Source organism: Trypanosoma conorhini (assembly GCF_003719485.1).
Source record: "Trypanosoma conorhini strain 025E chromosome Unknown Tco_14.4_contig_00289, whole genome shotgun sequence".
Lineage (NCBI taxonomy): Eukaryota > Euglenozoa > Kinetoplastea > Trypanosomatida > Trypanosomatidae > Trypanosoma > Trypanosoma conorhini.
The window spans coordinates 1-22875 of NW_021704377.1; the positions used below are offsets into that span (position 1 = coordinate 1).

At 65.1% G+C, this 22875-nt stretch overlaps 12 protein-coding genes across 12 annotated transcripts, besides 15 other annotated features; all 12 read left to right on the forward strand.

Moving 5' to 3' along the window:
- On the forward strand, nt 1-870 carry Tco025E_05152 (uncharacterized protein; the record flags this gene model as incomplete). Its single annotated transcript, XM_029372053.1, has 1 exon — nt 1-870. A coding segment is annotated over one exon (870 nt), but the record flags the coding sequence as incomplete, so codon positions are not given.
- Nucleotides 871-879: 9 nt separating this feature from the next.
- Nucleotides 880-919: a microsatellite.
- A 242-nt stretch (nt 920-1161) lies between these two features.
- Nucleotides 1162-1189: a microsatellite.
- A 65-nt stretch (nt 1190-1254) lies between these two features.
- Tco025E_05153 (putative 40S ribosomal protein S8) lies at nt 1255-2580 on the forward strand (the record flags this gene model as incomplete). Its single annotated transcript, XM_029372054.1, has 1 exon — nt 1255-2580. The coding sequence occupies one exon, from the start codon at nt 1255-1257 to the stop codon at nt 2578-2580; it is 1326 nt and encodes a 441-aa protein (XP_029227822.1).
- A 27-nt stretch (nt 2581-2607) lies between these two features.
- Nucleotides 2608-2642: a sequence feature (GA-rich).
- Nucleotides 2643-2907: 265 nt separating this feature from the next.
- On the forward strand, nt 2908-6096 carry Tco025E_05154 (calpain protease-like protein; the record flags this gene model as incomplete). The annotated part of the gene is made up of 1 exon (XM_029372055.1): nt 2908-6096. One exon carries the CDS (start codon nt 2908-2910, stop codon nt 6094-6096), a length of 3189 nt encoding a protein of 1062 aa, XP_029227823.1.
- A 146-nt stretch (nt 6097-6242) lies between these two features.
- Nucleotides 6243-6275: a microsatellite.
- Nucleotides 6276-6412: 137 nt separating this feature from the next.
- On the forward strand, nt 6413-8812 carry Tco025E_05155 (uncharacterized protein; the record flags this gene model as incomplete). The annotated part of the gene is made up of 1 exon (XM_029372056.1): nt 6413-8812. The coding sequence occupies one exon, from the start codon at nt 6413-6415 to the stop codon at nt 8810-8812; it is 2400 nt and encodes a 799-aa protein (XP_029227824.1).
- Nucleotides 8813-9090: 278 nt separating this feature from the next.
- Nucleotides 9091-9690, forward strand: Tco025E_05156 (uncharacterized protein; the record flags this gene model as incomplete). The annotated part of the gene is made up of 1 exon (XM_029372057.1): nt 9091-9690. One exon carries the CDS (start codon nt 9091-9093, stop codon nt 9688-9690), a length of 600 nt encoding a protein of 199 aa, XP_029227825.1.
- A 51-nt stretch (nt 9691-9741) lies between these two features.
- Nucleotides 9742-9758: a microsatellite.
- A 185-nt stretch (nt 9759-9943) lies between these two features.
- Nucleotides 9944-10711, forward strand: Tco025E_05157 (uncharacterized protein; the record flags this gene model as incomplete). The annotated part of the gene is made up of 1 exon (XM_029372058.1): nt 9944-10711. One exon carries the CDS (start codon nt 9944-9946, stop codon nt 10709-10711), a length of 768 nt encoding a protein of 255 aa, XP_029227826.1.
- A 20-nt stretch (nt 10712-10731) lies between these two features.
- Nucleotides 10732-10778: a sequence feature (GA-rich).
- Nucleotides 10779-11139: 361 nt separating this feature from the next.
- On the forward strand, nt 11140-13047 carry Tco025E_05158 (putative MCAK-like kinesin; the record flags this gene model as incomplete). Its single annotated transcript, XM_029372059.1, has 1 exon — nt 11140-13047. The coding sequence occupies one exon, from the start codon at nt 11140-11142 to the stop codon at nt 13045-13047; it is 1908 nt and encodes a 635-aa protein (XP_029227827.1).
- Nucleotides 13048-13476: 429 nt separating this feature from the next.
- Nucleotides 13477-13527: a microsatellite.
- Nucleotides 13528-13766: 239 nt separating this feature from the next.
- Nucleotides 13767-14111, forward strand: Tco025E_05159 (uncharacterized protein; the record flags this gene model as incomplete). The annotated part of the gene is made up of 1 exon (XM_029372060.1): nt 13767-14111. One exon carries the CDS (start codon nt 13767-13769, stop codon nt 14109-14111), a length of 345 nt encoding a protein of 114 aa, XP_029227828.1.
- A 100-nt stretch (nt 14112-14211) lies between these two features.
- Nucleotides 14212-14235: a microsatellite.
- An 88-nt stretch (nt 14236-14323) lies between these two features.
- Nucleotides 14324-14358: a microsatellite.
- Nucleotide 14359: 1 nt separating this feature from the next.
- Nucleotides 14360-14381: a microsatellite.
- Nucleotide 14382: 1 nt separating this feature from the next.
- Nucleotides 14383-14445: a microsatellite.
- Nucleotides 14446-14820: 375 nt separating this feature from the next.
- Tco025E_05160 (surfeit locus 1 family protein) lies at nt 14821-15843 on the forward strand (the record flags this gene model as incomplete). Its single annotated transcript, XM_029372061.1, has 1 exon — nt 14821-15843. The coding sequence occupies one exon, from the start codon at nt 14821-14823 to the stop codon at nt 15841-15843; it is 1023 nt and encodes a 340-aa protein (XP_029227829.1).
- A 178-nt stretch (nt 15844-16021) lies between these two features.
- Nucleotides 16022-16045: a microsatellite.
- A 187-nt stretch (nt 16046-16232) lies between these two features.
- Tco025E_05161 (uncharacterized protein) lies at nt 16233-16814 on the forward strand (the record flags this gene model as incomplete). The annotated part of the gene is made up of 1 exon (XM_029372062.1): nt 16233-16814. One exon carries the CDS (start codon nt 16233-16235, stop codon nt 16812-16814), a length of 582 nt encoding a protein of 193 aa, XP_029227830.1.
- A 101-nt stretch (nt 16815-16915) lies between these two features.
- Nucleotides 16916-16938: a microsatellite.
- Nucleotides 16939-16975: 37 nt separating this feature from the next.
- Nucleotides 16976-17013: a microsatellite.
- A 75-nt stretch (nt 17014-17088) lies between these two features.
- Tco025E_05162 (putative mitochondrial DNA polymerase I protein B) lies at nt 17089-21339 on the forward strand (the record flags this gene model as incomplete). Its single annotated transcript, XM_029372063.1, has 1 exon — nt 17089-21339. One exon carries the CDS (start codon nt 17089-17091, stop codon nt 21337-21339), a length of 4251 nt encoding a protein of 1416 aa, XP_029227831.1.
- A 418-nt stretch (nt 21340-21757) lies between these two features.
- On the forward strand, nt 21758-22582 carry Tco025E_05163 (prostaglandin f synthase; the record flags this gene model as incomplete). Its single annotated transcript, XM_029372064.1, has 1 exon — nt 21758-22582. The coding sequence occupies one exon, from the start codon at nt 21758-21760 to the stop codon at nt 22580-22582; it is 825 nt and encodes a 274-aa protein (XP_029227832.1).
- Nucleotides 22583-22757: 175 nt separating this feature from the next.
- Nucleotides 22758-22816: a microsatellite.
- The last annotated feature ends 59 nt before the right edge of the window (nt 22817-22875 follow it).

The window sequence follows — 22875 nt, forward strand, 5'->3', positions numbered from 1 at the left end:
ACCGAGACGACGGGTGGGCTGCGAGCGGACCGTCCTGAGCGGCTGCGGGGGCTTGAGGTGGGGCTGACTGAGGAGGAGGAGCCGCCGTCGACCCCGCGCCCGCCGCCAGCAGCGCCGCTGGCAGTGTGGGAGGAAGAGCGCGGGCGCCTCACGGCATTCGAGGAAGCGGCAGCAGAAGTGAGCGTGGGTGCGGTGCCGCCAGACGTGGAGCTCTTCTCGCGCCACACGCGCTGGCTCGCTGGCAGGGGATGGCATGCGGTTTGCGCCGGGCTGCTGCGTGACGCCCTACTCAGCGACTTTGCGGCTTCCTCTGGGCGGGGCCGCGCGGCCGTCGACGTTGCCGTTGAGGCCGACGGGCTGCGCGCGAGCTTATTTGTGGCGTGCGACGACCCCGCCCGTGCACGGGAAATTGACGACTTCGTTTCCGCCGCAGAGTTGCCTGCCGCACGCCACCTGCTGTCGCTGCCGCATGCGTGTGGGCTGGCTGAAGTCTCGGGTACGGCGTGTGTGCAGGTGCGCTGCCTGTTTGAGCGCGCCACCGGCGCCGTGCTGTGGGAGGCGCCCGCCACACAACGCACAATGTTTGTGCTGGCACTTGAGGTGGATCTCTTGATGCACGCCGCGGCCTTTGGCGCCTCGCACCTGGCGCTTGGGAGCCGCATTTTACTGAACAGCGCGAAGGCGTTGGCGCTGCGTTGCCGGGTGCTCTTCCCCACGGACGCGCAGGCGGAGGTGTGCGTGCAATCGCTGCAGGAGGACGACGGCGCCGGCGGAATTATATACTGCCGCCAGGCGCGTCGGGCCTACGCATCGTTGGGCGGCGAGGCGCGCGAAGTGGCGGTGGCGGTGGTGTCGCCACTTCCCCTCTGAGGGCGGCCCCTGCTGCTGCTGCTGCGCGTGCACGGCTGGCTGGTGTCTGACGGTTATATATATAATTGTTTTGCTATCGACAGTGCCTCTAGAAGAGAGAGAGGAAGGGAGGAAGAGAGGAAGAGAGCGGGAGTTGGTGTGCACGGAGTTGAGAGAGTGAGCCACCTGGTATTATTATTATTATTCTGATCCTGCCTTTGTGGGCCCCGAGCTGCGTGAGTGTATTCATCTGCTGCGGCTGTGGCATGCACGCTGCGGTTGCCCCCCTTTTCCCCCTCGGCGCCTTCCCTCCACACACATACACACGCACACACACTCATGTATGTATATATATATATGTGCGTGTGTGCCTTTAGGTGCGCCGTTTTGCCTGCCGAGGGAATCATGCAGGCGCAGTTGTACGTGAACGGCCGCGCCGGGCTGCTGTCCCCCGCCGGCATCCGGACGTACCGACAGCTCGGGGTGGTGGTGGCGCGCGGCCTGCTTCCGGAGAGCCTCGTCGCCGCGCTCGCGCGTGCCTGCCGCGACGTGGCAGAGGCGCGTGGGGCGCGCGTGTTCCCCGGCGTCGACGAGGAACACAACGGCCGCATCGACTTCGACGCCCGGATGGAGCCAAAGCCGACGGCCAATTTGGGCGCGCAGGCGCCCCCGCCGGAGATTCAGGCGCAGCTGCGGCGGCAGGACGAGGCGCGGGCGCTGGAGCGGCGGTACCGCAAGGTGCTGCTCAAGTGCCGCAACACGCGCGAGGTGGACCGCGTCTACGCGAGGCTGGCGGCGGTGCGGGCGAAGTACATGCGGTTCAAGTACGTGAAGAACTGCGTGGGCGAGGAGGAGGAGCGCGCCGGGCGGATGAGCGACGCGCGCATGCGGGAGCTGGGCGGCGAGCACACCTACGAGGACGTGCGGGCGAGCTTCGAGCGCTACCGCGGCAGCGGGAAGATGGAGATGGAGGTGCGGCGCGAGTACCACCTCGACCGCGCGCTGGAGCACCTGCAGAACTGGTCCAAGTGCTGGTGCCGCGTGTGGCCGGACTCGCCGGCGCTGCAGCGGCTGCTGCTGCCGGGGGCTGACGGGGCGTTGGGCACCGCCGTCGGCGAGGCCGCGGCGGCGTTGGCGGGGGACGTCGTCGTTCGCCTCTTCGACGACGCCGTGCACGACTACCACCCGTTCCTCAACAGCACGCCGTTTCACTTCGTCGGCAGCGCCACGAACTTCCGGAGCAGAAGCGGCATGACGGTGTCCGTGGGGCTGGCCGCGGGGCAGGCGCCGGCGCTCGTCATCCCCGGCTCCCACCACGTCATGCGGGAGTTCACGGACGACGGCCGCGACTTTAGCCGCTACCGCGCCGGCGGCGTGTTCGACATGGGGCGGGCGATACGCAACATTGCGCCGCTGCGGGAGCTGCCGGTGGTGCAGCTGGAGCCGCTTGAGCCCGGCAGCGTCGTCTTCACAAACCACTACACGCTGAGCGCGGTGCAGCCAACGATGTGCGGCGGGGCGGCAAATTACACCCCGCCCTCGGCCCGCACCGTCAACTGCCCCTATCAATACTCCATGACCCTCATGCCTGACCGCTGCGTCTTTGATGGCCTGCGCAACTCGTGGGCCTCGCGGGACTCGCACGGGCCGCTGCACAGCTACAAGCCCGGGCAGCCGCTTGTGGACGATGCCGTGTTCCCCGTCATTCACAGGGCGCTTGACGTGGAGTAAAGCGAAGCAGCGAGCGGGAGTGGGCGCGAAGTGAGAAGAAAAAAGAAGAGGAGAGGAGAGAGCGCGCACGCGCGCGAACGAGGAGCGCGTCCCCGTGCTCGGGGAGAAGGGGAGGGCGAGAAGGAATGAAAGGGGCCAGATTTGGCGCAGTTGAACGTGTGCACTTCTCGCTGTCGCCCCGTGCCGCTGGCCTTTTTTTTTTCCATTTCTCTTTTTTTCCCCCCCGCCCTGTTCTCTCTGGGAGGGACCCGTGAGCGACGGGCCGCGCCCCAGAGGCAGAAGTTAGCCGACCGCGTGTGCGGGGAGAGCAGGAGGGGCGGAGGCGCAATGAGCATGGAGGCCCTGGCGTGCGTCCAGAACGCCCTGCTGCTCGAGCGGCAGGGGAGGCTGCGGGAGGCGGAGGAGTGGCTCACGCTGGCGATTCACCGCCTCCGCGGGGCGCTGCAGGAGAAGTCGCTGGGCAACACGCAGCAGCAGGTGCTCACGGACCACCTGCAGGACGCTGCGCTCCACCTCCAGCGGCTTCGTGGCGTGGCGAGGGCCGAGGAGGAGCGGCGGCGGGGGCTGCGTGCGCAGGAGCGGCCGCAGGACTCGGGACGGCAAACGCCGCCGCCAGGGCCGCATGAGGGGCCCAAGGCGGACCCCGCCGCTCATTCACCGCCCGCTCCTGCGCACGCGGCGACGCCAGTACCGCTGCAGCCACAAAAGCCGCAGCCGCAGCCGCAGCCGCGGCGACCGGACTACCCGTTGGCGGCGTTTTCCGCCGCACGTGTCTCCGACACCGTGAAGAAGGCCATAGACATCTCCGCCATTCTGCTGCAGCAGCAAAAGTACAAGCAGTCGCTGGACGTGCTGCAGCATGCATATGATATGGGGAGCAGGGAGCGCAACAAGCCCGGCAACTTTTACCGGATTGAGGAACACCTTGTTCTTTTGCGGCGCAAGTACTACGAACACTTCAAGCCGCGATTCCTGCAGGACAACCCGGTGCTTCCGGCGGAGATGGAGGTGCTGCGGCGCTCGGGATTCACTGAGACGATTCGGCTGCCGATGTGGGATGATGTGCAGGAGGGGTACGCCAGAGAAAATGTCTTTATGCCGTGCGAGGGCCACTGGGAGGACCCCTTCACGCCACGTCTCGCGGCGTCGCAGCGGGCGGAAGGGGCGCAGTATCTTCGCATTGGCGAAATCAAGCCGAACGTGGAGCTTTGCATCATTAGCCGCGCCGACCCACTGAGCGTGAAGCAGACCGTGGTGGGGGACTGCTCGATGGTGTGCAGCCTCATTATCTGCGCCGCGTACCAGCAGCGGTTCCCCAAGGGGAAGATCATCAGCAACGTGATTTACCCGCAGGACAACAACGGCGACCCCGTGATCAACCCCAAAGGGAAGTACTGTGTGAAGATGCTCATCAACGGCATAACCCGTCTTATTACCGTTGACGACCGCTTTCCCGCGTCCCCCCACACCGGGCGGCTGCTCTGCACCTATAGCAACGACGAGACGGAGCTGTGGGTGTCGGTCATGGAGAAGGCGTTTGTGAAGCTCTGCGGCGGCAGCTACGAGTTCCCGGGGAGCAGCAGCAGCAGCGACCTCTACAAGCTCTCTGGGTGGCTCCCGGACCGTGTTTCACTGGAATCCAAGGACCTCGACCCCGAGCTTCAGTGGACGCGGCTCTCCAGGCGACACGGCGACGGCTCGCTTCTCATGACGGCGAGTACCGCGGCGCTGCCGGAGGCGGAGGAGCGGCGTTTGAGACTTGTCTCCTCCCACGCCTACGCCGTGCTGGCGCTGCGGGAGGTTGGCGGGGAGCGTCTCCTACAGCTCAAAAACCCATGGGGGCGCGAGTCCTGGGCGGGGGCGTACTCGCTCAGCGACAAGCGGGCGGCGGCGAGGGCGCTCTTAGCGCAGCTGCAGTACACGAAGGCGCTGGCGGAGCAAGGCGTGTTTTGGATAACGTGGGGCGACCTCTGCGCCCACTTTTCGCGCTGCTGCCTCAGCTGGAACCCCTACATGCTCTACAAGACTCCAGAGGGGATGTCGCGGCGGCCAACGCGGCTCTCCTGTCACAGGCGCTTTCCGTATACCACGAGCACGGGCCAGACGCCGCAGTTCCACGTTGGCGTGATTAACGCGCCACGGCCGTCCCGCATGCACCTCGTCTTTGCGCGTCACGTCAAGAACGTGGAGGAGTTTGGGTTGCAATTTGTGAAGGATGACCCAAGAGTGCCGTATGTGGCAGTGAAGGTCTACGACGTGACGCCGTATCCCTCCATCGCACAGCATCTGGGCGCCGTCTGCAGCTTCGAGAAGTGCTACTGTCGTCGCCTTGCGCATGGAACGGAGTTGGAGGCGGGGTTTGCGCCGCTGCACGACGTTTCCTACAAGAACATGTCGGAGCACACGCTGAGTTTTGATTGTCCCGCAGGAACGAGCAACCTGCTCGTCGTGGTGAGCCGGACGGAGTCGACGGCGAGGGAGGAATTTGGTTTCTCGCTCACGCTCCACACGGAGTGGCCGCAGGCGAAGCTGAATGAGGCGGCCCCGTCTGGCCCCGGCGTCTACATGCACTTCGTTCCGCAGAGTAGCCTGCAACACTGCACCGTCCAACAGGGGCGATGGGAGAAGGGGGTGAGTTGTGGCGGCAGAACCGGACTGCAGACGTTTGCCTACAACCCACAGTACCTTTTAACGCTTTCCACCCCGTCCATGCTCTCCGTGCGGCTGCACGTTCCGGACTGCGACGCCTCGGCGCAGTTGCACGTTCTGCGGAGGGAACAAAATCCGGCGCACGAGCCGGTGAAGTGGTCGCCGAGGGTCGGCGCCGTCAACGAGGAGTGTAGTCTCGTCCTGCATGCCCCGCTCTACGCCCACGGCGGTGTGGTGGTGGACACAAGCCTCTGGAGGTGCGTCTCCTTCGACCGCGGTCGGCTACTTGGCGAGAGACCGAAGGAGAAGAAGGAGGGGGCCGTGGCGGCGCCGCCTTCGCCTTTGCCCGCGGGAGACTACACCGTCGTGCCGGCGCTATGGGACAAGGGCGTGTCTGCGGCGTTTGAGCTCGTCGTGGAAACGACTGGGCCGCATGCGTTGCGCGAGATTGTGCCGGAGGGTGTCGGTTTTGTGGAGACGAAGCTGCAGGGGCAGCTGACGGGCGGCGTCGCGGCGGAGGTGGCCACGGTGCTGCCGCGGGCCGATGCGTACTTCTCCAGCAACGGCAAGGTGGGCCTCCTGGCGAGCGTCCCGTGCGTGCTGACGGGGCGGCTGCTGCTGCTGCTCGCCGATGACGCGAGTAACGACGTCTACGCCGGCCTGGCGCTCTTCCGCCCGAGGGATGCCGCCACTATGGAGCGCGTCGAGTCGTCCGGTCTGTACGCCCTCTACGGAGTGGCGTTGCCGCCCGTCAAGCTCGCGGCGAACGTGACGTACGTCCTGGTGGTTTCCTCCGCCGAGCCCTCCCACGCAAAGTACGCTCTGCGACTGTACTCCAGCGCACCCATCAAGGCTTGGCAGCAGTGATTAGTTGCTGAGTTCCCCCCCCCCTTGTTTGTTTCCCTGTCACTGGCCATCATTGCTGCTTTCTTGTTGTTCTTGGTCCCGCTTCTTGTGGCGCGGTTTTCGTTGTTGTTTTTCTTGTGTCCCGCCGTGGCGCCGCCTGCGTCCACCTCCTCTCATCTCCTCTCTTCGCCTCTTCTGTCTCCCCGCCGACCAGCCGCCACTGCTGCTGCCGCGGCTGTGTTTGGTTGAGTGCAGGTTGGTGGTGGTTGTGGGTGGGTGGGGGGTCTCCCCGGTTTTAACCTCAACCTCGTTGTTTGCCTCCGTTCGGCGGACGCGCATGCATGTGGGTCGAACATCGGCCGCATCCGCCACGCACGCCGGGCGCGGCACAGCCCGCAGTTGGCTTCTCCGCCACGCTCACCACGACCACCACGACCGCCACGACCGCAAGCGCTGGGAGCGGCCAGGCCTCGCCTCGTCAAGGGCCGCCGCGGAGACGATTGCGCGGATGCTTGCCGTTGGCGGCGCCAGCTGCTGGGAGGTGGCGACCGGCCTTTACGCCGACGCGCTGGCGACGCGCTCGGTAGGACGCCGCGGGGAGGTGGCGCTGCGTGAGCGGCACACGGCCATCTCTTGCATTCTGACGGCGCTCACGCAGTCCACGGCGGCCGGCGCCCCACACGAACTGGTGGCGAGGCGCATGGCGCGCGACGTGACGCCGCCGCGCGAGGCCGCCTCCGTCGCGGAGCAGGAGGCGATGGCGATGGCGTGTGCGGCCGTCCTTCGCGTGCTGCTTGCGGCGGGGGAGTTTGAGAAGGCGCTCCGCTGCGCCCGGCGCTGGGATCGCGCGGGTCGTTCCCCAATCGTGAAGAGACGCGTCCTGCACACACTTCTTTTGGAAACCGCCGGCGGTGGCGGGAAGACGGGCGCCAAGAGCGAAGAAGAAGGGGGCGATGACGACAAGAGTGCGGCGTCTCGTGCGTCTTTGCTGCGCTGTGGGCTCCTGCAGTTCGTCGAGGCGGCGCGGGGAATCCCGGGCCCAGCGGCGCTGCTCCCGCTGCGGGCCGAGGGAATACCGGACCGTTGCGTGGCTCGGTGGTACGTGGATGCCGCGGTGCACACGCACGTCAGCCCGTGGACGACGTGCTTCTCGCACGTGCCGTCAACGAGCCCCTCGTCGGAGCCGTTTTATCGCGAGATGATTGCGTACTGCTGCTCCCGCCGCCAACTGCCGATGCCCGCCGCGGCTTTGGACGCGCTGCCCAGGCGCATCCTGCAGGACAACCTCGCAGCCGCGATGCGTTGCTGCCAAGAAGAGTTAGTGGAAGCGACGCGGAGGCGCTTGCAGGATGCTGTCACCGCCGCCGTCGCCACTGCCGCCCCGCTGCGGCGCAGGGATGCCATTCTGTGCCTGGAACTTTTTTCGCGGCAGTTCCGCGGCGGTGCCCTTCGGCGGGAGGACGTGCGGTGGTGGTGCGCCCATCTGCGGCGTTGTCCACCGGACTCGGTGGAGTTGGCCACGGTCTGGGTGGCGCTGTGCCAGCGACTTGGGCTGGGCGAGTTGATGCTGCACCCGCTGCCCTCTGCGTCGGGCGTCTTCCCGCTGTTGGTGGTGCAGGCGGCGCAGTCCGGCGAGGCGGCGGAGGCGCTGTTCGCGGCCGTGCAGCAGGGCGGCCCCAACCCGCCTGTGGTGGACGACCTCCCGCCTGCCAGCGGGCGGAGTCTGCTGCTGCTGTGCACTGGCGTCGGTGACGGCGCCGTCGTGGACTGGGTCCTGCGCCACTGCAGGGACCGCGAGTGCTTGGTTCAGTTTGTTTTAGATCACCTGGAAAGCCACCGCGATGCGGCTGCGCAGGTGCTGCGGGTTATGCTAAGGCCCGAGCACGCCGACGCGTTTGGTTTGCTTTCGGCACGGCTGTCGGAGAGAGGCAGCGTGTGGCTCTCGCGCCTCGCCGCCCTCGCCCCGCGCAACAGGCAGTGGCTCGTGGCGCTGCGGTGCCTCCACGGCATGGCGGCCCCCTCCATTGCCCACCTGCACGTGGCCTTTTTGGCCCTGGCGGCGCCGTGCACGACGCCCCTCTCCGCCAATGTTGACTTTTTGTGGGCCGACGCCTCCCTCACGTCGCTGCGGGCCGAGGTGAACCCCGCACTGTGGCAGATCGACGCGGCAAAGTGGGAGGCGGCCCTGCGTTTCTTGGCGGTCGGCGCCAAACACATGGGCCACCGCCCGGACCTGCTGCGGTGCTACGCGGGTGTTGTCTCCCGTGCGGCGGCCACGCGGCAGGCCCACGCCGCGGTGGAGGCGCTCCTCGCGCGGATGACGATGACGACGGGGCGAGCCCCGCCCACGGCACCTTCCGCACGGGGGCAGCTGGCCGCCCTCGTGCGCCGCAAGCAGTGGGTGGAGGCCTGCGCACTTGTGGCGCAGGTTGGCGGCGGTGCCACGCGCGATCTTGTGGGGCTGCTGGCGCACCACGGCAGGTGGGTGGAGGCCTCGCGGGCGGTGGCGCGAGAGCGCAAGGCGGCGTGGGTGCCGCTCCTCATTCGTGCCGCCCGCAACGCGGGACACTGGCGGGCCGCGCTGTGGACCGTCGAGAGGGCCGTGTCCGAGCGGATGCCTCTCCACTACGCGTCTGTCGCGGAGCTGCTGGCGTGCTGCGCCTCCGCCGATGTCCCGCTGGAGGCGATTCGGTTGTGGCTTCGCGCGCAGCCGGGGGAGCCGCGGCAGATGCACTGATTGGTGTTGGGAAGGACACGCCCACTGCCACCGCTGGGCGCTTGAGCAAAACGCATGCGGAACTGCTCTTTGTGCTGCTGGATTCCGCCCGCTCCGTGGATCGGCAGTGGCGCGACGCGCTGCAGCTGCTGACAAGTCATGTGCTGCATGGCAACGCCCCCCCGTCCCCACGCCTGTTCTACGCGACGCACTCGATCCTGCGCAGGGCGGGAAGGTGGCAGGAGTCACTGCAACTGCTACGGTTGCAGCAACTGCTGGGAACGCCTGCGACGGTGAAGATGCTCTGTCTGGTGGTGGATGCACTGCCGCCCACGGAGTGGGAGGCGGCGCTGGCGTGTCTGCAGGGGGATCTGAGTGGGGACGCGGGCCTGCTTTGCCGCGTTATTCCAAGGGTGCTCCCCGCCAGCTGGGAGTGCGCCCTGCGGCTCCTATCCACGGACGGCGCAGCGACAAACACGGCGATGGAGTGCGTCGTGGGATGCGAGCAAGTGCCACTGCGGCTGCGATTGGGGGCGTGGCAGCGCCTCCTGCCGTCGCTGCCGGTGTCGATGAGGCACCAGGCGGCCCCCGTCTACCTCCGCCTTTCCCTTGCCGTCTCCGACCACGGCCGTTGCCTCCTGGCCGGCGTGGATGGGCTCAGCGTGCTTGAGCGCTCTGTACGGGGCCTGCGACACGACTTTCGAAACTACGCCGCCTTCGTCTACCACCGCGCCGTCGTGCATCGCCACTGGTGCCACGCCTCGCTTGACCCTGCGGCTGGTGTGAGGGCCTTTAGGGCTCTCAGTGGCATCGCAGAGCGGGATGCGCGGTGCGAGGTGAGCGTGGCTGCGCTGGAGCAGCTAAGCGACCTCGTCGGGCGGCAATCGCCCGTAGCGTAGTGGTTGGACGTCGGGGCTTACTTTTTTTTCTTTCTCTCTCCTTCTCTCTCGGTGTGTGTGTGTGTGTGACTTTTATTCTTCTCACCCTTCTCTTGTGCGCGCTCGCGTTGTCGCGGCGGTGTCGGCGCGTCCGCCGCGTGGGCCGCAGCGAACGGCACTTAAGCGGCGCTGGGGCGCGGCGTGGCAACTGTCGTCTGTTTCTCCCTTCCCTCGTGGCCCGCCGCAGTGTAGAAAGTAGTCGCTGTAGAGCAGCATGCGCGTTCGCGCCGTCCGCTGGCCGCGGGTCGTACCGGCGACGGCGACGGTGGCCATGACGCGCGCCTTCTCCGAGGCGCGGTCAAACTACGATGGCACCGCCGCCCCGCCGTGGGCGGCCCCGGGCGAGGCGCCAAAGTACCCCCCCGCCCTCTCCGAGTTCCCGCTGCCGCGGCCGCGCATGCGGAAGACGCACACCGAGTGGATGTTCTTCCACGGCCACGGCGGGCGCCCCGGCATGTACGGCCCCACGCGCGAGATCGCCGACTTTGAGTTTGCCGACGGCACACCCGCCAGCGTGAGCGGCCGCCGCTTTGCGTTTAAGCACCACCAGGACCACCTGCTCGTGCAGCTCATCCGTGCCGGGGCGGTGGTGGAGCGGCACGCGGCGCACGGGCTGCTGCCGCGGGTCCCCGGCACGCCGGAGCAGCGCAACTGGGACCCCGCCATCCCCCTCTTCCTCGAGGACGTGGACGAGCAGGGGAGGCCGCCGCCGCCGCCCGCCCGCACCGTCTGCGCCCGCGTGGTCGACGAACGGCTGGGGAGCCCCGCGCGGGCGCCGAGTGCGACGGCAAACCGCCACGAGGGAGAGGCGCTGGAGGCGAACACGATGTTTGAGTCCTACGACCCGCGGGCGTTTGTCGCGGACGACGTGAAGATGCGGGATGCGGCGCGGCCGTACTGGTCCCGGCGTCGCTGGGCGCTGACCGACAACTTTTTGGTGCCCAAAAGCCCCAAGCCAAAGAACACCATCAAGGACGAGTGATCGTTGTTGTTGTTGGGGGTGAGGGAGAGGAGGAGGAGGAGGAGGGAAACGCGGCCGCAGGAGGAGGCAAGGCAGATGCTTGCAACGAAGCGAGCAGCACGAAAGGAGAGGAAAATAAACTAAAAGGGACCCAGCCCACTTGCACCTCGTACCTTCACCCTGGCGCTGCCTCTCGCACGTTGCTGCTGGGCCCCCGCTGTTGCCTGTGGGCCAACGTCCCCTTGCGCCCCGTCCCCCGCGTCTTCTCTGGCGCATGCGGCCACGTTGCGTAATTTGCGCGTGTTTCCCGCCCTCGTCTAGATCTTCTGCACATGTTGCCCTTCTCTGCACGCGCCGTTTCAACCTGTTTTCCCCCCCTCCACCATTTTTTCTTCTTTGCTTTGGTTTATTGGCGAGCAGTCCGTTGGGGGGGGCGCAGGCGTCGCGTCATGTCGCTGCCTCCCCGCGAAGCCGCGGCCGGGTCGATCGTGGTGGCGGTGCGCAAGCGGCCGAAGCTGATGCCCAAGGAGGCGGAGGAAAACGACGTGGTGCGCTGCGAGGCCGCCACCACCGTCGTCGTCTACGAGCCGAAGATGAAGGTGGACCTGACGCCCGTCATTGAGCCCGCCATCTTCAGCTTCGACCACGTCTTTGACGAGACGGCGGCGAACGCGGACGTCTACGAGACGTGCTGCCGCCCGCTGCTGCAGGACGTGAAGGGCGGCGGCGGCGCCGTCGTGTTTGCGTTTGGGCAAACAGGCAGCGGCAAGACGTACACGATGCTTGGCCGTGCGGGGGAGTGCCAGGGACTCTACGGCTTCATCGTGCGCGAGCTCCTCGCGGCCGACGCGTCCTGCACGCTCTCCGCCAGCTTCTACGAGGTGTACGGCGTGAAGCTCTTCGACCTCCTCAACGGGCGCGCGGAGGTGCGGATGCTGCAGGACGAGTTCCGCAACCTCCACATCGTCGGCCTCTCGGAGCGCGACATCGCGGGCGAGCAGCAGCTGAGCCAGCTGATGTCGGAGGGGCAGCTGCTGCGGGCGAGCGGGACGACGCACGCGAACGACCGGAGCTCGCGCTCGCACGCGGTGCTGGAGATTAAAGTGCGCCTGCAGCACCGCGAGGGCGCCGCCTCCTGCGGAAGGATGACGTTTGTAGACTTGGCCGGCAGTGAGCGGGCCGCGGACACGGCCGACGCCGACGTCAAAGTGCGGCGCGAGGGGGCGGAGATCAACAAGTCGCTTCTGGCGCTGAAGGAGTGCATCCGCGCCATCTCGATGCGCAAGCGGCACATCCCTTTTCGTGCCTCGAAGCTGACGCAAATTCTGCGCGAGAGTTTTGTCGGTCGATGTAAAACGTGCGTGATTGCCAACATCTCCCCGTGCCAGCGGCACTGCGAGGACACGCTGAACACGCTGCGCTACGCCCACCGCATCAAGGAACTGAAGGGACCGGCTAGCGAGGAGCTGGAGCGCGAGGCCCCCACGCCCTGCCAGAACTGCGGCCTCCCCATCTTCGCTGGAGACAAGCATGTGTGTCTGCGCCTCAACGCGCAGTGTCCGCACTGTCGTCAGGAGATGGCAAAGCAGGAGCTTGAGGCGCACTTTGCAGAGTGCAGGGAATTCCCCATGCGTTGTCCGCACTGCGGCGAGCGGTTGTTGCGTGCGGAGCTGCCGCGCCACAACCGTCGCTGCGCCAGGTTTCCCGTGCGCTGCCCGCTCTGCTCCTGCCACGTCCTTCGCAGCGAGCTGGAGAAGCACACGCTGACGGAGTGCGTCGCCGGCAAAGAAAAGTGTCGCCACTGCGGGGTGCAACTCCCCCGCCACGCGGTGATCTCCCATGAGCTTGGGTGTGAGATGAGGAAAGTAGCTTGCGTTTTTTGCCTTCGGTACATCCGCAAGTCGCGGCTGGAGGCGCACATGGCGGATTGCCCCAAAAATCCAAATCGCAGGGCCGACTTCTCGCCGCGGCGCCCGGAGTCATCGGCGTCGACGGCCCCATCGCCCGACGGGGAGGCCCGCGGGGCGCGGGAGCAGCAGCAGCGGCGCCTGGCCTCCGGAAAAGAGGGCCAGCAGCAAAGGCTAGTAAGGCGCCTCTACGCGGGCGCCGAGAGCGACGCTGGGACGTCTCCGTCGCCGGCCCCCTCCAGTTCGCGGGAGGACGTGAAGTGTGACTGCCCCTACGCCCGCTACGGCTGCACTCAGAAGGTGTCTAGAGCAGCCCTGGCTGAGCACCTGATGCAGGCAATGGCTAGGCACCTGCGTCTGGTGTCCAGCTACGCTGACCAAATGGACATGGAGAACGCCGCCTTACGCCGCCTTGTGATTACAAATAGTGAGGGCCCCGAGCCGCATTGATTATTTCCTCTGGAGGGTCTCCTCAACTTTCCCCTTTTTTTTCTCCCTCTTCTCTCCCATTCCCTTTGATGGCTGCTTGCCAGCTGCCCTTTCAAGGACCCCCCAGTATTGTGGAATTTTTTGTTTTCTGCTGTAAGCCACACAAGAATCCCCCGCTTCCTACGGGTCCTGTGTTGCCGCGGCAGCGGGTGAGGGGGCGGGGCTTTGACGGAGGGAGTTGTCCTTGCCGTTGGCCTCCCTCCGTGGCGGCGCTGGAGACTCCTTCCGACCCACGCTTCCCCCCCCACCCCCGCTCATCTTTCCTCCTTCCCTTTCTCCATGTGTATGTGTGTGTATATATACATTTTTCTATGCGTTTGCGGGGGGCGGGCTGGAGGCTGGGCGGCGATGTACTGTGTAGTATCCCCACACGCTTGACTCCGTGTTTCACCTTTTTCTTTTTTCTTTTTTGCTGCTTCCCCTTCCCCCTCCCTCTTTCCTTTAGGGGACAGCCCCTGGCGGGCAAGGTGCTGTGGGCGCCTGCTGCTGCCGCGACGCATTAACATGTGTGGCTTGCGCACTCCTGTTTTGCTGCGCGTGCGTGGTGTCCTTCTCCTCCTCTGAGGCGCGGGGGGGCGCCTCTCATCTCCTGCACGCTTTTGCCGCTTCTTTCTTTGTTTTTTTTCCTCCTCCCCCTTTTCCCTTTTCATCGCTTCTGCCTCCCCGGCGTGGCGCAGCCAATGGAGTTGGAGGTGGAGCGGCTCCGTGAGCGGAACGCGCAGCTGCGGGAGGAGAACGCGGAGCTGCGGACGCGCCTGAACCAGGAGCGGCTGCACATCGCCGCCGACGGCATAGAGAAGGAGCGCAGGGAGCTGGAGGTTGACTTTTGCCGCGAGCTCATCCGGGAGAGGGACGAGCATGCGACGATATTAGCGCTCCACGACGAGCTCACCCGGCTGAACCGCCAGTGCGCCGTCTACGCCGATGCCCTCGAGGAGGCCCGCGGGAACTTCGTGGAGATGAAGCGGCTGTACGGCGAACTGAACCACCTCCTGGACCAGTGCAACCGGGCGGAGCGCCCGTGAGGCGCTGCGGTGGGCGGGCTGCACCGTCTGCGCCGGTGCTGTACACTGACTCTGACTGGCTTGTTTATGAACTCGCAATGGTGCGTCCGCCTTGTCCTACGCGGCGGCGGCGGCGGCGGCGGCGAAGAAGAAGAAGGAGGATGCAATTCGCAACGCTGCACCGTCCAAGCCGTCTCCGCCTCTCTTGACGCGTGCACCTACCAATGATATACATACATATATACACATATACACATATATACATATATACAGACAGACAGACAGACATACGTATATGCAGTATATATATGTATACACACATTATATACGTATGTACGTTTACTTATATACATATCTTTGTGTTTTTGCGCGTCCTGTTGGCGTAGTTATACCCGTGTCCGTGGATGCACCTGGTGAGTCACGCATCCCGTGTCTCTGCTTCTTCGCCTGCGCGATTAGTGGGCTTTCTAGGATAGCCAACGACGTGTTTGGTTTCATTGCTTGGGACTCCCGCAGTTTTCGCCCTTTCTGTTGCTCCCCTCCTTTCCTTCCTTCTCTCGCTGTGGGCGACTGCTTTCGCCTTGGCGCACCAACAAATACGCCGGAGCAAAGTAACAGACGTACACACAAAAAAAAAAAGAGGAAAAAAGGCAAAGGGCGGGACATACACGGCCTTTTTACCGTCTGGGGTTCAATACATCGCTTGCACTGTAGTCAGCGGAGGGCAACCATGAGGCCGGATTACATGGGCGTCATGTTTTTAACGAGCGCCGTGGTGTCGTTCAACGCCGGCATCTGGCAAATCTTCCGTCGCTCGGAGAAGAAGCAACTGCTTGAGAACCACAAGAATCTCCTGAAGCCCGCCGTGGAGGAGCTCCCGCCGGACGAAACGGCCGTTGACAAGTTTGAGTTCCTCCCGGTCAAATTGGAGGGCGTCTTCGACAACGAGGGCTCCGTGCTGGTGGGTCCCCGCTCTCTCCCGTCGTACAAGGGGACCGCCGGACACGACGAGAGCAAGGGCGGCTTTCTCGTCGTGACGCCCTTTGAGATCGCCGGCACGAAGCAGTTCGTCATGGTGAACCGCGGCTGGGTTCCGATTGACGCGGGGAGGCACCGCACGCTGCTGATGCAGTACATCGGCGAGGGATTTGCCACGGCGACCGTGCGCGGGATCCTTCGCCGCGAGGAGTTCCTGTCAGGCTCGCTTTTCTGGGGAAAGAACGCGCTGAACGAGGGCCCCGTCGCCGCCGACCTCTCCTGGATGGCGCTGCGGCCGATGAACATGGCGCTAGACTACTACAAGCGGCGCTGGGGCGCCCCCAACGCCGAGGCGAGCGTTGCCCAGCACGGCCTCCACCACTACTACGTGGAGATGCTAGAGGACTACTCCGGCGACGACCAGCGGATCGTGCGGGGGCACGCCTGGCCGTGGCGTCGGAGCACAGACGAGGTGACGTACGTGCATCTGCTGCCCATTGTGCACACCATGTACGTCTTCTTCTGGTTCTCCGTCACCGTCGGCTCGCTCTACGGCATGAGCCGCTGCTACCAGCGCCAGAAGGAGCTCTTCGCCATACGCAGACACATGACCGCACAGTCGATGCTGCTCGAAAAAAAGCGCCAGGAAGAGGCGCAGGCGTACCTGCAAGCGGTGCAGGAGGTGGAGCGGATGAAGCACCTGGGAGGAGCGGCCTCCGCGGCGCGGTTGGGGGCACAGCACACCGACAGCAAAGAGCAAGAGACAAAGCCATGAGGTGACACGCGAGTGGTGATTAGTATATGTTGTTGTTGTTTTTTTTTTGTGGTCTGCAGGGGGGGGGGTAATGGCGAGGGCGACTGCGGGCCTGCACATCACCCCCTCCCCGCGTGCCGCTGCTTCCCCAAAGAGAAGGAGCAATAAAAAACTAATGAACATGAGGGGGCGTGTGTGTGAGAGGGAAAGAGAGAGAGAGGAGGGGAATGGAAAGGAGGTAAAAAAGAAAAAAGTGTGTGTGTGGGTGGGGGAGGAGAAACAAAAGAAGAGGTCCTGGTCGTTTTCCCTTTTGACGCTTCCGCAGCTGTTGTCGACGCTGTTGTAGTCACCACCTCCCGCTTCTGTCCCTCCCTGCTGCTACTGTTCCTTGGCACTAAGGGGGACCCCGCATGCAACACGCGCCGCTGGACACCTTCTTGTCGGCGTGGCGGCGCATCGACAGCCCGGCGGAGCTGCCGCTGCTGCTGTCGTGCGTCGCCGACCAGGAGTCCCGCTTCGGGGATGCCGTGTTGGGCGACGAGGAAGCGCGGCGCGTTTGCGGTGCGGCGCGCTGCAAGAGTGAGGAGTGGGACTTGATGCGCGCCCTCTTCGCCTTGCAGCAGGGCGCGGCCGGGGCGCCGGTGCGGGTGGTGGACCTGATGGTCGTCCTCCTCTGCTGGGAGGCGACGGCGGCGCATTCTGCCCGCTGGTTCCTCGCCGCGTGCGCCCCGCACGTGAGGCGGCTGCTGGGGCGTACGTTGGGGGCGGATGCCGCGGGGGGCGGGCACGTCGCGGAGGCCGTCGTCACTGCCGCGCTGCTGCTCTTCGGTTGCAGCGATGGGCTGCTGTACGAGGCGGACGCGCTGCTGGGGGAGGCGTCGGTTCGGTGCGGCGACATCGACGAGGCGCTCGCGTGCCTGCATAAAATTGCCGACCGGCTCTCGGGGGCGGCGGAGGCGCCGGGGGAAAGTTCCCCGGCCGGCGGCGGCTAGAGGCGTCCGCGGGGGGAGCGCGTCTGCGCCGTGCCGTAGACGCTGCCGCTCCGCTCCCCCCCCTGCCCGTGCGCCTCTCCCCGTTGATTGCACGTGTCTGCCTTTCTCTCTCTCTCTCTCTCTCGGTCTGTGTGCGCTTGTCCTCCGCACGCCCGGCAAGGTTTTTATTTTTATTTTTTCTTTTCTTGTCTTTGTTTTTCCCTCGCTTCCTTTTGGCTCCCCGCCCTGCAGGGGAAGAAAAAGAAAAGAAAAAGGGGTGGGGGTGGGAGGGCGAATGCGTCGGTTATTGGCGCGTGCGGTGGGCCTTGTGGGTGGCCTGCGGCGCGCGTTCAGCTTCCCGGCGCTTCTCAACACGCAGGCGGCGCTGCAGAAAGCGGCACCGCTGACCAACGACGCCGAGGCCTTCGCCGAGTTTTTTCGCGTGCCCGTCTTGCTCGACGCCGGCGTGGCGGAAAGTGTGCGGCAGCACTACGAGCGGGTGGTGAGGGGCATGGAGACGCAGCAGGACAGCCACGCGGTGCGCGTGCAGGAGGAGGAGCAGCGGCGCGGCGAGGAGCTCCCCGTGTTTCTCGTGTCGTACGACCTGCGCTCCCGCCGCTTTCACTTCTTTTCCATCGAACGCGACCGCGTCGTGGTCGTCGCGGGGCCGCCACCCCCCGCCGGCGCGGAGGCGCGTGACTGCGACGGTGGCGATCACACTGCCAGCGGCGGCGTCGACCTCTCCACGGCGGCGGACGAGCTCATGCAGCACACGCACGGCCTCACACAGATGATTCTGCTGCCGATTGTGGCGCACAAGCGGGAGCGGGACGTGCTTGCGCCGCACTTCCAGCGGCTCCTGGCGACGCTGCGGCAGAGCGGCCTCCTCCCTGTGCTGCACGTGGACAACCTCGAGCTCGCCGCGGCGCTGGACCCCGACCCGCCACCCCTGCGGGAGGTGGTGGCGAACTACGCCGTGGTCACCCCCACGCCGCTCAGCGAGCAATGGTTCCGCGCCCACTGGGTGTACCTGCGCACGTTGGCGTGCCGCATGGACGAGGAGGACCCCATTCGCACGATTAACCGCCTCATCGTGCCGCGCTTCGACGTGTTTGTCATCCACCTGGTCCGCTCCGGCTCCCGTGGTCTCAACATTGTCCTGTGGGACCCCGCACAAAAACGGCGGTACGCCGCGCGGGGCATGCTTTCCGACATCCTCGCCTGTCTGCTGGAGCGGCACTCAAAGCGCATTATTTTCCTTCCAACAAATCGCACTGACCGCCCCACGCTGCTGCGCTGCCGCGCCGCCATGGCAAAAGCCGGCCGCCAGTGCCAGGTGGTCTTCGCCTCCGAGTTGGGCGAAAAGTACCGCGGCGTCTACCAGTCGGAGCCGAGCCGTTTTTGGGCCTCACTGCGTGAGGTGTCGGGGGGCCTCGACATGGACTTCCTCTTCGAGGTTTACGTCACGGCCGGGAACAGCCTCCGCAGCTACCACGTCAAGCGGCTGCGGGAGGGCGAGGCAAAGCCAGTGATCTCCCACCGCGCCGAGGAGACCGCGGCGTGTGTGACCGCCACCGAGGTGGAAAAGTGGCTGGGCGTTTTGTCGCTGGACCGTCGCGTGGCGAAGGAGAAGGCGGAGATGCGGAAGTACAAGCGGCACCTCTTTATTGCCTACGTGGCGACGGAGTTTGCCGCCTACACGCGTCCGGCGAACCCGCACGCCGCCGTGAACTTCGTCGTGGCCGCCGCCTTGATGGATGCCCAGCACCGCGTTCTGGAGCCCTGGACGAAGTACGCGGCGCGGGGTGATTTCACACTTCCCGCGTTGGACGAGTTTGACGTGCTTGTGTGCCACGACGCCAAGCAACTGCTGCTTTTAGTCTGGGATGACCCGGAGCTGCTCCGCTTTCTCAAGCGTGGCGGAAGGGTCTGGTGCACGATGCTGGCGGAGTACATTTTGGAGGCCCAGCGTTGCCAGACGGGCGGCAATAACTTCCGTGACGTTGCCTTGAAGTACGGCGTCATGACGCCGCCTTGCGCCGTGCTCGGGATCGCCACGGTGGATTTGCCGTTTGCGTTTCTGCGACACTACCTGAGTGCCGCCGTGGATGCGTTGTCCGTCGTGTTCCGGGAGCAGCTCTCCACCTCGTGTGAGCGGAGTCAAGTGATTTGCCTCGCCCACCGCATGGATTCCCTTCTTGCCATGGCGTCCATTGAGAGCGCCGGCATCCACATTGACGCGGCCGAGGCGGCGCGGCAAGCGCAGGCGGTCCGCAATCGCCTTTTGGCCATTGACAAGGCTCTTAGTTTGTACCTCCCAAGCGAGGTGCCGGCGGACCTGCAAAGACTCTTTGATTGGAACTCCCTGCAGCACCTCGGCGCGTTTTTGTTTGGCGGGAGCATCACGCTGGGGTACACGGACGCCGTGCCGGAGTCCGCCGCGTGGACCTCGCACCTCGTCCACTTCTGCCACCGCTACGGCAGCCTCTCGCTGCTCTCGGCGGATGTCCACCTGCAGCGGTTTGCGAGTGAGAGGGGGTTGCGGGCGGCGGGGCGGCTCCCGCAGCGGGTGGCCCAGCACCTGGCGCGGGACGCGGCCGCGGGGCTGCGGAAGTACCGGCTCGTGGTGTTCGACGTCGAGTCCACCGGGCTGAACACCGCGACGGACGCCATCATCGAGGTCGCCGCGTGGGACCCCGTCGAGGGGACGTCCTTCAGCTCCCTCGTGGACCCGGAGCGGCCCATCCCGCAGGCGACGATGGCGATCCACCACATCACGAACGGCATGGTGCGTGGGGCGCCGCGGCTGCCGGAGGTGACGCGCGCCTTTGCGCGGTTCTTGCGCCTCGACGAGGCCCAGCGCGACCCCAATGAGGTCACCGTCCTCGTTGGGCACAACGTCTTCGCCCTCGACGAGCCGCTGCTCCGCCGCGCCTTTGAACGCGAGGGGGTGGCGATGGACAGCATTCTCTTCTGCGATTCACTCGCCCTGCTGAAGGCCCTCAAGCGCGACCTGCAGGGCTCCACGGAGAACTCGCGCGTGGACCGCGGCGTGCTGGAGATCTTGACAACCTCCCTGCGGCTCTCCTCCCTGGTGGAGGGGCTCCACGTTGAGGCCGAGGGTGCGCTGCATCGCGCCGACACGGACGCAAAGACGTTGTGGTTTGTTCTCGTCAACGCGTTGGGGCTGGCCGGTCGGGAGGTTGCGAAGCAGCGGGATGCCGTTTTCAGCCATGCCGCCCGGACGTTGGTGACGTACCCCGGCACCGGCTGCTTTCTCCCGCTGGAGCGTAGGCGGGACCGCGCGGTGGTGCGTCTGCCCGGTGTGGCGTCGCAGGTCATCGATAACCCGCGGCAGCTGGCCTCCTTGCGGGGGAAGCTGCTCAACGAGAACACGCTGCAGACGCTACATCGAATGCAGCTGCACGTGGCGGGGCTGTTGCTTCAGAAACAGCAGCTGGAACGGAATGCGGCGCGCTTTCTTCACGCCGACCCCGGCGGACGGCTGTCTGTGCTGCACCCGGACTGCAGGGTGCGGCAGTGCATCGACCTCACGGCCACCACGACCTCCCGCACGACGAGTTCGTACCCCAGCTGCCAGAACATACCGAAGGACGACAAGTCGCCGCTGCGGCGTCTTTTTATCTCCCGCTTTGGCGCACAGGGGCGCTGCGTGGAGCTGGACTACTCGCAGCTGGAGATTGTCGTGCTGGCGCTTCTCTGCGGTGACAGCCGCCTCGTGTCCGATCTGAATCGCGGCGTCGACTTCCACGTGAAGCGGGCATCCTTCTTCAGCGGCGTTGCGTACGATGAAATTTACGACGGGTACCAGCGCGGCGTCGCGGAGTACGTGCAGCTGCGCAAGACCGCCAAGACGTTTTCGTTCCAGCGCCTCTACGGGGCGGGGGTGCCGTTGCTGCACAAGACGACCGGCATCCCGGTGAAGGACCTCGAGGCCTCCATCCGCAAGGAGGAGGAGGAGTACCCCGGCATCGCGCAGTTCCATCGCCTCGTCCGCGCCGTCGCGTTGCGTGCGGGCAACCCCGGCCTTCCCACGCACTTCGTTGCGGAGCTCCCAACCGGGCTTCGCATGAGCTTCAAGACGCGGGACGTGGTGCTGAATCTGCCGCCCGTGAAGAACTACCCCATCCAGGGCTTCGGCGCGGAGCTGGCGCAGATGATGGTGGGGCGCGTGTTTCGTCAGTTTGTGCGGAGGGACTTCTACGGGCAGAAGGCGTTCATGATCAACTTTGTGCACGACTCGCTCTGGCTGGACTGCCACGTCGACGTCCTGGAGGAGTGCGTCCGGGAGACGCGGGCGCGGCTGGTGGAGGTGCACACGTACGTCGCCAAGGCGTTTCCGGGGGTGGAGCTGCGGGTCCCGCTCCGCGTCACGACGCAGTGCGGCGTGGACATGTGCTCGATGGAGACCTTCACGGACGACTTCAGCCGCGTCGCCTCGCAGGGGCGGAGTGCGCCGGCGGAGGTGGAGCCGCTCCCGGGCCTCGACGGGGACACCGCCGACATCATAGAGAACAACGTGTAGACAGCGGCGACGGACGGCGGCTGCCGCCTCTCTCTCCCTCACTTCTTCGGCCTTTGCCCCGTCCCCGCCCCCTTCTGTTTTTTTTTCTTTTTTTGTCTGCCCGGCCCTTTCGGTGGCCGGTGGGGCAGCTGGCGCGCGGGCGAACATCGCCGCCGGCTGACGCGCCCCGCACGTGTCCCGCACGTGTCCCGCACGTCTCTCTTTCTCTCCTTCCCCCTCCGCCTTCGCCCACGCCCTCGGCGAGGACGGCCATAGTTCAAGCAAGCAGAGCAAACAGAAAACAGCAAACATATAAAAAAAAAACTCACAAAGTCAGAGAAATACAGCAAAGCCAACCAAAAGGTCCGTTTGGACAAAATAACATACACACAAAACAAAATAATACAACCAAAAGGGAGACACTTCCCAGATGCCTTGCATGCCGTCTGTGAAGCTCTCAAACGGCGTTGCCATGCCGCAGCTTGGGCTTGGTGTCTGGAAGTCCGCCCAGGGCGAGGAGACGGTGCATGCCGTGCAGTGCGCCGTCAAGGCCGGGTACCGCCACGTCGACACTGCCGCCGTGTACAAGAACGAGGAGAGCGTTGGCAAAGGCATTGCTGCATGCGGCGTCCCGCGTGAGGAGATATTTGTCACGACGAAGTTGTGGAACGCCGACCAGGGCTACGAGCAGGCACAGAAGGGCTTTGCGACAAGCCTGAAGAAGCTCGGGCTGACCTACGTCGATCTCTACCTCATTCACTGGCCGGGGAAGGACAAGTACTTGGACTCCTGGCGCGCCATGGAGAAGCTCTACGAGGAAAAGAAGGTTCGCGCCATTGGCGTCTCCAACTTTCACCAGCACCACCTTGAGAACTTGCTGAAGCACTGCAAGGTGCCTCCCATGGTGAACCAGATCGAGCTGCACCCGCTCAACAATCAGAAGGAGCTGCGTGAGTACTGCAAGGCTAAGAATATCGCCGTCACGGCCTGGTCCCCACTCGGACAGGGCAACCTCCTCGCGGATCCCAAGCTGAAGGCCATCGGCGACAAGTACGGAAAGACCCCGGCGCAGGTCATACTGCGTTGGGACCTGCAGCACGGCGTCATCACCATCCCCAAGTCGACGCACGAGGACCGCATTGTGGAGAATTCCAAGGTCTTTGACTTTGAGCTGAAGCCGGAGGACATGGATGCCATTGACGCAATGAATACAAACCATCGCTACGGCCCAAACCCGGACGAGTGTATGCTTGACTTTCAATGAATATAAAACGAAAAAGAAAAAAGAAAAGGTACTTTTGCTTATTTTTGTTTTGTTTCGCGCCCCAATTCCTCCTGCTTTCTATTTTTCAATCCCTTTATTTCTCCGCTCTTAGTAGTTTTGTTATTTACTTTTTTTCCCCCCCTCGGTCGGTCGTTTCAAACGGAGTGAGTAGAGTGCGTCGTCGTGGGGCGGCGGACCGGAGGGGGCAGCAGGAGGAGGCGGCGGCAGCGGGGGGTGGGTGGGGACTCGGGGCACCGGTGGGTCCGGCGACAAGAGACGGGTGGCTGTGGGGG